This window comes from Chionomys nivalis, chromosome 7, assembly GCF_950005125.1.
Source record: "Chionomys nivalis chromosome 7, mChiNiv1.1, whole genome shotgun sequence".
Lineage (NCBI taxonomy): Eukaryota > Metazoa > Chordata > Mammalia > Rodentia > Cricetidae > Chionomys > Chionomys nivalis.
Window position 1 is genome coordinate 86,971,332 of NC_080092.1, and position 12,772 is coordinate 86,984,103.

Genomic DNA, 12,772 nt, shown 5'->3' on the forward strand with positions numbered 1-12,772 from the left:
CTCTACCACTGAGTCACATCCTCTCCCCTTTGCTCACCTCTTTTTGAATGGGAATGTTTATTACAGCCACCTTGTCTCATCATTGTGCATCACACAGATGGAGGGAAAGGCACAAGAGCGAGAACCCTTCCTCCCCTATGCCCCTCATTTGTTTGTTAAGATAGGGTTTCATATAGCTCAGGCTGGCCTTACACTCACATGCAGCCAAGGCTAGCACTGCATTCCTGATCCTCCTGCCTTTACCTCCCACATGTTAGGATTACAGGTGTGGGTCACCATGTTCAGTCTCCAGATCAGAGATCCTCATCTGCCATCATGCCTGATGCAGATCCCCAGACACTGGATTTTGAGACCAATGCTCTGATGGGATTTTGGGGATCTTGGTAAGGGGTGAATGTATTTTGTATGTGGAAGAGTTCACACTACTGTAGCCAGAGGGAAGGCTATGTAAGAATGCTGAACAGAGGATCATCATCACATCTTTCCTGTAATATGCAAGCCACTTTTTCTATCAAGAGGGTGAGTCTTTGTCTACACCCTGGGCTCTGGACCTGCCTAAAAACCTACTTCGATTGATGACTGAAGTAGAAGTAAGGCTGTGGGAGTTCCAAGTTCAGACCTTATGAGGCAATCTAACATTCACATTTGCCCAAGAAGCAAACATGTCAGGAAGTCCAGGCTTTCCATATGGATGTGTGGGGGAAGTTTACATGGAGCTGAACCAAGATTCCAGACATGAGTCATCCCAGTATGAAGAACAGAGATGGATTTCTGTGTGGAGCCCTTCCTAATTCCTTAGTCAAAGAATTAGGAACAATAAAATGGTCATACTTTAAGACACTAGGTTAGGCAGCTTATTACAAGGCAATAGATAATGGAAACAGTGGCTTTACGGACTAAGAACACACATTCCATTTAAAGCCAAAGCATGCCCAAACTCCTCCATTACCCCAATTCTACTGGAGACCCATAGTGTTTACACCTGTGTGAAGCTAGGCTTTACTTGATAAAAAGTAGTCTCAACAGCTGGAAATGAGGACACTTGATTTTTACAGGGGAGGATGGCTGCTGTAACAGGCCTGTCGGCTGAGAATAGAAGAGTAAAATGGAACATTCCTGAACAAGGTGGGAGCTTGAAGGCTGGGAAAATAGCTTTGTAAAGGAGGGAACTTTTGAGCAGTACTGTGGAAAAAGAAGGGACATTTATGTGCCAGAAGAGTAAAACCAGGCACACCTGGTAGAGAAAGACATTCCACTGTGAGTCCTTAAAAACAGCACTGCTATTCTGAGAGCAGTAGGTAACGTACCCAGTTGAAAACATTTCAAGTAGGGAAGTGCAGCAGCTGCTTGATGGGGCTCAGGGTAGTCTAGACTACATTCCCTGGGTCTCAAGAGTCCGAGAAATCTGGCTGCTTGGAGAGGGAAACTCTGGCCACTTTTTGGAGAACAAATCCAGTACCAGAGGTCGGTGGAGTTTTGTCCCAGTCACTCTAGAAACAGGCAGGTTGTTTAACAAAGACTCATTTCTTACCTGTCCGTCCAAGATACAGCAGGGAGGTTGATGGGCAGAGACTATCTGCAAAGGCTGATGACAAGGTCTGCTGCTTTTCTCCAGTTAGAAGGTCGATGACATACCAAATATCCTGCTTTTTACCTGGAATGTTAGTGAACACACTGTCAATACCCTTCCCAAGCGGAAATAAACAGCATCAACAAAGTAGCAGTTTTAACTATTCAAGATCATCTCGCCGGGTGGTTGGTTGGTGGTGCACGCCTTTAATCTCAGCACTCGGGAGGCAGAGGCAGGCGGATCTCTGTGAGTTCGAGGCCAGCCTGGTCTACAAGAGCTAGTTCCAGGACAGGAACCAAAAGCTACGGAGAAACCCTGTCTCAAAAATCAAAAATAAATAAATTAATTAATTAATTAAAAAAAAAAAGATCCTCTCTGTGCTGGGAAATAGGCCTGAAATCCCTAGGAAGTTGGAGATCTTTCTATAGTGCTTTGGAAGTGACAAAATAAATGGCAATGTGAACTTATTTAAAAATTTACTTAAGTACATTGGTGTGAAGGTATTAGATCCTCTGGAACTGGAGTTACAGACAGTTGTTAGCTGTCATGTAGGTGCTAGGAATTGAACCTGGGTCCTCTGGAAGAGCAGTTAGTGCTCTTAACCACTGAGCCATCTCTCCAGCCTGGCAATGTGAATTTAATAACTCTTTGGGCAGCTGAGTTCTATACTAATTTAATAACCTAAACCCAACATAAACATTTCTCTAAGATTTATAATCTAGTTATAATATGAAAAAGTTCTCTTAACTTTCAAGTTGGGTTTTATTGCTTTGGATAACTATCTTAAACATGAAAAATCTTAGTCAGGCGGCGATGGTGCACACCTTTAGTCCCAGCACTCGGGAGGCAGAGGCAGGCAGATCTCTATAAGTTTGAGGCCAGCCTGGTTCTACAAGAACTAGTTTCAGGACAGGTCCCAAAGCTACAGAGAAACCCTGTTTTAAAAAACCCAAAATAAATAAATAGATAGATAGATAGATAGATAAATAAATAAATAAGTAGATAAATAAGCTTTAAAAAAAATTGAAAAATCTTTCTTGTCCTTTCCCCGCAAATGAAGATCTATATAAATATAAGCACACCTAGGGTTCTTCTCCTGGTAACTATGATACATATTCCTCAACATCCCTACCAATTAGCACACATGTGAAGCAGCACATAACTATAATTAGCTAGTACCTGTGACTAGTCAGCAGAGTTGCTGTAACCTGATGCTAAAGAGGCTAAAGTTATTTCAACCTTTGTTTCCAGCCAGTAAACTATTCCCAGGTTACAAGTTATACCTCTTGCCTTGGTCAGCTGATTATGAACACGCAGACAGCACAGCCACATAAACGCTTTTTAGAAAACATTTAGTATATGTATCTAAAGTATAGATGGTATGGTGTATTTGAAGGCCAACACAGTCAACTATAATGTGTGCATTTCTATTCTGTAAGCCATGCCTCTGGACATTGACGTTTTCCTACTTTAACAGATGTTTCCTACATTCACGTTCCCATGGAAGCAGAACACAGAGAAGCCAGAGAAGGGCACAGGGTACCAGAATTTGTTAAGGCTGTACTTAGCTGTAACAGATGTAACACACTAGATTCCATTCCACACAGGTACAACTTGTTTGTGGATTCTAACCGTTCTCAACAATAAGGTCTTAAAATGAAAAAGATTTGAATACAGAGAATAAATTATATACAGATAACCATGACCATTAATACCTTCCATCTATGTGACATACATCTGGTTACTTCAAGGACCACTGCAGTCTGTATAATCTACCTATAGCTATGAGGGATGGATTGAGTAACTATCATGCTCATAATTATACTTAGTGAACTCACTTAAGACATGGCACAAAGATGGTGGAACCACAATACCCTAAGTTTACCACATATGATGAATTGCTGGAAGACAAATAGAGAACAATGACACAATCAGAAGATGGTCATATGGGCCCAGGGCATGGCCCAGCAGAAGGAAGGTTTGTTGGTCATTTCCTGTGAATCTATTCCTCATTCTGAAAGGCTCATACAAGGATGCAGGAGTGTCCCTAGCAAAACTTAAAAAACTGGCCTGTATTTGAGACTTGAAAATGTACATAGATCTCCTGAGGCATGAATAGGCAATAAGCACTTTCAGTTCCTCAAAAAGAAAGCTGCTATATAAACACAGGCTATTATTGCTACTAGAATTTCAAGATAAATACAGTTCTCCTTTGTGCTACAAATGCATCTTTATTGGCATTTTGGCAGCAATGTGCTAAAGAAAAGCAAGTGAGCTGATGATTCGGAAGTTGTGACCCCACAGGTATGAAGACAGCTTATCTAGTAAAGCTGCTAAGTGCTGCTTCTACCAAATATTCTGATAGCAGGAAATACTAGGAAAGCCCTATAATTAATAGGCAGAACCTGGCTTCCCTTCCTTAGCTCAGACTATTGTACTCAATTTAATTTTATTCATTTGCAGCTAGGTATGTTGCAATCATGAAATAACAGCAGTAGGCCAACCCAGCAGCTAAAAGCTTGTTAAATGAATAACCATATTAATGATGTCAATTCTTCCTCAGAAGGGGAGAGCTCTTTCTTAAAAAGAAAATAGAAAATGGGAACTCTTACCCATGTAGAGGATTCCATCTGAACTTCGGCATGGGGATGCCTGAACCAATTCTGGGATGGTAAAGGGAAGTTTCTTTAAAAAAAAAAAAAAAAAAGAAAAGTAAAAAAATAAGTTAACCAAGTCTTGTGAAATTGCTGTAATTCTACCAAGCATGCTGTTTCTGTTACCCAGGTCTTCTAAAAACAGAGAAGCACACTGCAGATGGAGGCTTCTAATTGGAACCTAAGGAGGAGGCCCTGGGCTTCCACTTCTACTTCCAACAGCCTCTAGGCTTCCTGGTCTCTGAACTCTGTACACCAATTCATTTATTTGACACATCCTAGGATGCACAGGTCCCTCAGGTTTCCTGTCCAGGTATTCCCTGAGGGTTCCATAAATCTTTTCTAGAAAATTACAAAAATGTGGAGAGTAGCTGGGCAGTGGTGGTGCACGCCTTTAATTCCAGCACTTGGGAGGCAGAGGCAGGCGGATCTCTGTGAGTTCGAGACCAGCCTGGTCTACAAGAGCTAGTTCCAGGACAGGCTCCAAAACCACAGAGAAACCCTGTCTCAAAAAAACCGAAAAATAAAAATAAAAATTAAAAAAAATCTGTCTTCAAAAACTGACCCAAAGATATCCAAGCTAGGTAGAATGACAATGACTTTTACCATGGGAGGATCATGACATTAATGCTGAAAAGAAGCAACTTAGAAGACAGTCAAGGCTCAAGGAAAGGAGAATGGTTACATGGACAACACAAAGGTCTGGGTTTTAGTGTTTCATTTAGTAAGTAATTCTCTACTGAAAACAGAGTCTTTGGGTTATAAAAAGGAAGTTATGGTAGGTGCCAAGAAAAGAAACTCCAAGAACTCCCAACGTTTCAACACATTTCATCATAAAACTGCCTCTTCTGAGCCCACAGCTGACCTCTGAGCGGCCCTTTTGGCCACTGCTTGTTTCGGTGAACTTTATTTTTGGAACAGGCCCTGAAACTGCAGGTACCTGCTGTTAGGATTCTACTACACTGTCACCTTTTCTCCAAGAATAAAAGATTTTTTAGTAGTGTTGATAAACAGAGCTGGCCCAGCATGGTGGCACAAGCCTTTAATTCCAGCACTCAGGAGGCAGAGGCATGTAGATCTCAAGTTCAAAGCCAGCCTGGTCTACAAAGCAAGCTCTAGGACAGACAAGGCTACACAGAGAAACTTCTTCTTGAAAAACAAAAACAAAAAATAAACAGAGACATAGATACTAATTAACTATTTGGATTTTCTCATCATTCCAAAATTCAAATTAAATCTTAGAAAAAGGAAAATGACAGCAAGATGGAGTAATATCTACTAGAGTTTTGCCAGATGCTTTTGGAATCACTCTGGAATCTTGTGTTCCAAGACAGATACTATCACAGCTGAGAGCGCATCCTTGAAAAAGCACAGCTCTTTAAGTACAAACACCAGTCCTGGAGCTTTGGCCTTTGTACATTCTTTGTCTTGTCCAGGTTCAGTTTCTATACCCCTAACGTGGGGACAACAGTCATAGATAGGTTAACAAGATGTTCAAATGAAGTGATTTATCCCGATCACTCCACAATACATCTAGCAAACAAAATGCTTAAAACACAGACATGTTTTACGTGATGTGGAGAGAAACCAATGCAGAGACACGTGGAGGGTGCAGTGCATGCAGCTCCATCCCTAGTCTTGCCTTTCTCTTTCTGTATCTGCCCCAGGTGCTCGGAATCTAATTTTAAAATATACGTTTGAGAGCTCACGAGAGTTCACTCAAGGCTCTAGACCAGGGGTTTTCATCCTTGGCTGCACCTTAGAATCATATGAAGGCTTTCAAAACTTCCTTGTAAAGTATACAACCAGAATGGCACACATAAGCATAGCTCAGTAATGTGCATCAAGTCAACATATCTGCTACTAACATCCATATCATTCTAGCTCTCTAGAAGTCCCTCTGGGCCTTCTGTCATTATTAACTCTCTTGGGTAACTATTATGTTTACTTCAAAATCAACAGAATGTAGTTTTTCCTGGTTTTGAGATTTATATAAATGAATCCTTCAGTACGTGGCCTGTTCTGTCATATTTTACTTAGTGTTATATTTGAGAGATAGATCCATGTTGAATGCACATGACTGTTGGCTCTTGCAGCTGAACATTCAACTGAACAACTATCTCATTATTTATCCATTCTACTATTGATGTATTTAGCTAGATTCTATATTTTGCATACAATAAGCAGTATGATTGAATAAATAATTGTCCTGGTTGTTGTATTGTCAACCTGACATGGGCTGGAGTCATTTCAGAAGGGAAACTCAACTGAGAAAATACCCCCACCAGATTGCCCTATAGGCAAAGTGTGTGGGACATTTTCTTGGTTGATGATTAATATGGAATGGTCCTGCCCACTGTGGGTGGTGCCATTCCTGAACATGTGGTCCTGAAGTGTACAGGAAAGCAAACAGCAAGCCAGGAGGTACAAACCAGTAAGCTGCATTCCTGCATGATTTCTGCTTCAGTTCCCACACCTGGAGTTCCTGCTGTGACTTTCCTTAGTTACAGAGTGCGACCTGAGAGTTGCTGAGATGAAACAAACACTGTCCTTCCCAAGTTGTTTTTGGTCCTGGTCTTTGCACAGAAGTAGAGACATGCTACACAAGGTCTTTTGGCTTTCGGGAGAACATACTCACGCACTTCTCTTGGGCCCATGCCTGGGAGGGGTTACTGGGTTGTAGGTTCTGCCACATATGCTGCTGAGCCAGTTGTACTGCCTGCATCTCCCAGTAGACAGAGCTCTGGCTAATGGCATCTCCACAAACACAAGGTCTCTCTTTCTTTGGCTAGGTATTCCAGTCATCATATGCACACTGGGTAGGAGTGGTATTGTGATTGCAATTGTATTTCCCTAATGACACCTTTCATGCATTTATTCACCATTTGAACACATTCTTCTATCTTTCTATTGGCTCATCTTTTTCTTCTTTTATTTATTTATTTATTTTTTAAAAGACTTTTTTTTTTTTTTTTTTCCCGAGATAGCTTTGGAGCCTGTCCTGGAACTCGCTCTTGTAGACCAGGCTGGCCTCGAACTCACAGAGATCCGCCTGTCTTTGCCTCCCGAGTGCTGGGATTAAAGGCATGCGCCACCACGGGCCCGGCTATTTATTTTTTTAAAACATTTTCTCATTTTACATACCAATCCCAGTTCCTTTTTTCTCTGGTCTTTTTCTTTTTTGGTGTTTTGAGAGTCTGGCTGGTCTGCAACCCACTATGTAGACCATATTAGCATCATATTTACAGAGACCTGCCTGCCTCTGCCTCTGTGCTGGGATGAAAGGTGTGCACCACTATGCCTGTCTTTTTCTAATTACACACAGGAATTCTTCTGGTTGGTTATTTGAGACAGTCTCATGTAATTCAGACTGTTCTCAAACTCCCTATGTAGCTGAGAATGACCTTCAACTTCTGATCCTCCAGTCTTCACCTCTTGAGTGCTGGGATTAGAGACATGTGTCCCCATACCCAGTTTTTGCAGTGCTTGGAATTGAATTTGGCCCCTATAGGAGTTATTTTTATTTTCTAAATACGGATTTTTTTTTCTGTTTTCCAAATGTTGGGTGTGTGGACTACAAATATTTTGTGCCCTCCTTTCTTCAGGAGAAAAAAAAGCTCTCAATTTTATCCTAACCAATGTATCAACTTTTACCTAAATTTATGGCTGGTATATTTAAAAGTATCCTATTTAAGAAATCATTATGGGCTGGTGAAATGGTATCCTCCTCTGATCTTATACACTCACTGTGGAATGAGTGGGTGTACACACACGTACACACACACACACACACAAATAAGTGTAATAAAAATGTTTTAAAATAATGACATATTCTAAGACCATGAAGTTCTTCTACTACTTACTCCTAAAGCTTTATTATCTTGCATCTCACATTTATTAATATGTGATTTGTCTGAAACTGATTTTTTATGTGGATGGATTTAATCAAGATCTCTTATTTCTACATGGATACCCACTGATCTATTTGTATTTTCACTACCTTGTGCTGGAGAGCAAACCCAGAGGCCTGTATCAGGCAAGTGTTTTACTACTGAACCACATTCCCACCCCAAGACTTACACTGTTTATTAAAAAGAGGCTCAGAATGTCTTTTAAAACATTTTAAAAAATATATTTCATTTATTTTTATGTGTATAAGGATTTGCCTAAATTGTGTCTGTGTATCACATGTGTGCAGAACCCAAGGTGGACAGAAAAAGATGTCAGATGCCCTGGAACTGGAGTAACAGATGGTTGTGAGCTGCTGTACAGGTGCTGGGAACGGAACCTAGATCTCCTGGAAGAGACCTTATAGCTGAGTCATCTCTTTAGCCCCATAGGCTCAATATTTTTTTTCAGCATGCCTCAGGTTATTACAATGTTGAGAATTACTGATCTAGAATCCCAAGTGGAGATGGCAGTAGACTATCACATGCTTCTACTAAAAAAAAAAAGCTTATCTCTCTGAAATGAGAGGGGTGGAGAAATCTTTTAATATTTTTATGAATTTATTCATCTATGTGTACTGTAAGGGGGACTGAATGCATGCCACAACACATATGTGGAGGCCAGAGAACAACTTATAGGAGTCAGTTCTCTCCTTCTACCATGTGAGCCCTGGGGATCCACCCTGGAAGTGCCCTTACCCAGAGTCAACTCACTGGCCCAGTAAATAGTATTTCAAAGTACATTTCCTTTTGTTGTTTTTGTCTTTGAGACAAGCTTTCTCTGTGCAACAGTCCTGGCTGTCCTGAAACTCAATGAGATCTGTCTGCCTCTGCCTCCCAAGTACTGGAATTAGAGACATCTACCAAGACCATCTGGCTCAATTTTGTTTTGTTTTGGTTTTTTTTTGAGACAGGGTTTCTCTGTGTAACAATCCTAACTGTCCTGAAACTAACTTTGTAGATGAGGCTGACCTCGAACTCACTGAGATCCTCCTGCCTCGGCCTCCCAAAGTGTTGGGATTAAAGGTATGTGCCACCACTGCCTGACCTCAATAAAAAAAATTTTTTTTAAAGCTCATTTAGAAACCTCTAAACAGGCACTGATGCCCATGCCCCATACCAGATGATCTGAATCAGAATCCCCAGCAATTTGTATGAAGCTCCTAGATGGTCTCACTTGCAGGTGCACATAAGGACTTAGTTAAGAATCCAGAGTATACAAAGAAGCTAAATATTCTCACCGTAAGGCCTTCGTTGTTCTTGCCTCCAAGTGTGTACAGACTGCCATCATTGGGATCTGGGAGGAAAGCAGGCCTAGAAATTAAATAATAACCATCAATGATAAACTATAGCTCAGGACACAGAACAAAAGACCATAATGATCAAATTCATGTAAAATCATGACATGGAGGATGAGAGAGAGACAGATAGAGACAGAGAGACAGAGAGAGAGGAGAAAAATAACCTGAGAAAGAAAAGTCATATGAAGCCACATAAGTAAACTGTCTTTTGGTCAGGGCACTGTGGATGACAATGAAATAAATGAAAAAGCTTAGCAAGTCTGTTTTCAACTTCTACGTCTACTGTATGTGAACATCAACAATTAATATTTAGCAGCAACAGTTTTATGTATAAACTGGCCAAATCTGTAGTTTTATTTATTCTTCAAATTTCATAAATACATATGTAATGTTTTGATCGCATCCATTTTCCACACTCCCTTCTAACTATCCCTACACCTCCCCTGCTATGTATATGTACCACACATATGCCTTTTGGTTCTCCTGGAACCAGGGTTAGGGATGGTTGTGAGCTACCATGTGGGTGCTGGGAACTGAACCAAATCCTCTGTAGAAGCAACAAGTGCTCTTAACTGCTGAACTATCTCTCCAGCCCCTCTTTTTAATTTTTAAAAAACAATCTACGAAATCTAATTAGTGTTGCTCATATCCACCTGTCATTTTCAACATACTTTTATTTCTTAAAGTATAGCAATAAAAACAAACTCTAAAAGCCTAACATAAGAAAACCTGTCAGGGAAACAGAGTAAGGTCTGTTAGTAACATCTCACAAGAAGACTCAAGTTGATCATCTGTCAGGTGAATGTGCTAAAGATGGAACTATAATTAGTACCATAAAGAATTCTTTATCAAATCTCTTTTCAATTTGGGTTGTTCCATCATTTCAGGCTCTTACAGGCAACAATGTTCCCTTGAACACCACACACTCTAAGAGCAGGTTACATTCCCCTTTCCTCTCTGTGATGTGATACAGTGAACAGAAAGAGAGCCAGGGAGAAAATGGTTCAGCAGTTAAGAGCTGTCTATTCTTCTAGAGGACCCAGGCTCAATTCTCAGCACCCACACAGTGTCTCACTACTATCTGTAACTCAAGTCCTAGGAGATCTGAGGCCCTTTTCTGGCCTCCATGGGCACCAGGCAACACACCTGATACCCAGACATGCATGTAAGCAAAACAACCATACACATAAATATGTGTGTGTGTGTGTGTATGTATGTATGTATATTTAAGAGAATGAATAAATAAATAAATTTTAAAAAGAGAAATTCTGACTTTGGAATTTAGTTCAAAACTCAATTTAAGTTCCATCTCAAGTTGCCAGGCATAGTGGTGCATGCTTTTAAACACAGCATTCACGAGGCAGAGGCAGACAGATCTCTGTGAGTTTGAGGACAGCTTGGTCTACACAGCAAGCTCTAGGACAATCAGAACTACATAGTGAGACCTTGTCTCAGAAAAAAATTCCACTTTAAACAACTCGTTTTAATATTACTTGCCCTCCTCACCCAAGGACCAGCGGTTTCTAACAATCACCCACCTAGAAAATTTTTATGTCTCAAAAATTCTTGCTACACTTTAAACTTGTGCATGTATTTGTGCCTGGCAACTAAATAAGGTGACAAATTAAAAGGAAATACTAAAGAGATAAGGAAACTTACTCTTCCACGTGTGTTGGGACCTGCAGGACTGGATCTGTGCAAAAGAACAAGAAGCATCATCAGCTGGGCTCTGAAATGTCAGGCCCTGGAGGCACCCCAGGACCAACTTTCAAGCTGTACCAACAACTAAGGCTAGCCTGCACTAGGCTAAGTATGAGAGGGCACTTCAGGAAACACACAGAGGCACAAAGGTTAAGTGCTTACAATTCTTACTAAGACTAGGTAGAGGGGGTTGGAGAGATGGCACAAAGGTTAAAAGCATTTGTTGTTCTTTTTTTTTTGGTTTTTCGAGACAGGGTTTCTCTGTGGTTTTGGAGCCTGTTCTGGAACTAGCTCTTGTAGACCAGGCTGGTCTCGAACTCACAGAGATCCGCCTGCCTCTGCCTCCCGAGTGCTGGGATTAAAGGCGTGCGCCACCACCGCCCGGCTCATTTGTTGTTCTTGTAGAGGAGTCAAGTTGGACTCCTAGCACCCACATGGTGGTTCACGGCCATCCATAATTCCAATTCCAGGGGATCTGATGCTCTCTTCTGGCCTCTGAGGACACCAAGCATGCATGGTACATATACATACACAGACAAAACATTCAGATACAAAATAAAATAATAAATAAGTCTAATAAAATGTTTATTTTTTATATGTATGAGTGGTTTGCCTTCATGTATGTCTCTGTGCCACATGCATAAAAAGTACCTGCAGAGGCCAGAAGGGGGCATGGGAGCCCTGGCAGTGGAGTTACAGATAGTTGTGGATCGCCATATGTATATTGGGTATTGAAGCTAGGTCCTCGGGAAGAGTAGTCAATGCTCTTAACTCCTGAGCCATCTCTCCAGTCCACCTACCAGAAGAACTTTTAAAATCTGAAATTAATAGTCTGTTGTCAGATACCTAGATATTTCCAATAGGAAATGCCATATTTTGGATTCATAACAGATGCTAACTGGATAGTAAAAACCCCATAGCACCTTGTGGCAATCTTATAGACTTCAAGTGTTGATTCTCTTTGATCCACTCTGTATTTCCATAAAATCTAGCTTAAAATGGTATAAAATACAGGAAGAGCTATTTGTACAAAGATGTTCACAGTAGCATTATAAATGAAGAAACTATTCCTTGATATGGTTAAATTATCTGTTTTGCAGAAAATTAAGGCCTCTTAAAAAGTCCTAATAAAAAGCTTTGTTGTTAATTTTGTTTTGAGACAGGGTTTGACTGTGCAGCTCTGGCTGGCCTTGAACACACAGAGATGCTGCTCAATGAGGCAGTACTGCCAGCAAATCCCCACAGCTACAATCAAGTTGTACACTCCAAGGCAAAAAGGAGGGAAACGGTCAAACAAGATTTTGTATGCAGAGTTCTAGATTCTAGAGGCACACGATGACAGACAGCTGTCTGATCTCTTTGTCACTTGGGATTTTCCTGTGAAGTAAAGTCTTTCGAGCCTTATCATATGTTGACTCTGCTTTAAGAGCAGCCGATGCTCACAACAGAGACATACACCAGATGTGGTCTGCAGGCAGCAAACAAACAATTCACTAAACCAAAGACACCGCAGGAAACAGGGTGAACTTTCAGCCCATAAGCACGTGTTTATCTTTCCCATTAATCACCTCTCAGTACACTCTCACAAACAGACTGATG

General features: G+C 40.9%; 1 protein-coding gene across 1 annotated transcript in view; it reads right to left on the reverse strand.

Moving 5' to 3' along the window:
• Ern1 (endoplasmic reticulum to nucleus signaling 1) overlaps positions 1 to 12,772 on the reverse strand; it is a 96,703-nt gene that overhangs the window by 27,925 nt on the left and 56,006 nt on the right. The window contains 4 exon segments of the mRNA XM_057775570.1: positions 1,532 to 1,654; positions 4,183 to 4,255; positions 9,413 to 9,485; positions 11,132 to 11,165. Of these exon segments, the coding sequence (XP_057631553.1) occupies positions 1,532 to 1,654; positions 4,183 to 4,255; positions 9,413 to 9,485; positions 11,132 to 11,165 (303 nt within the window).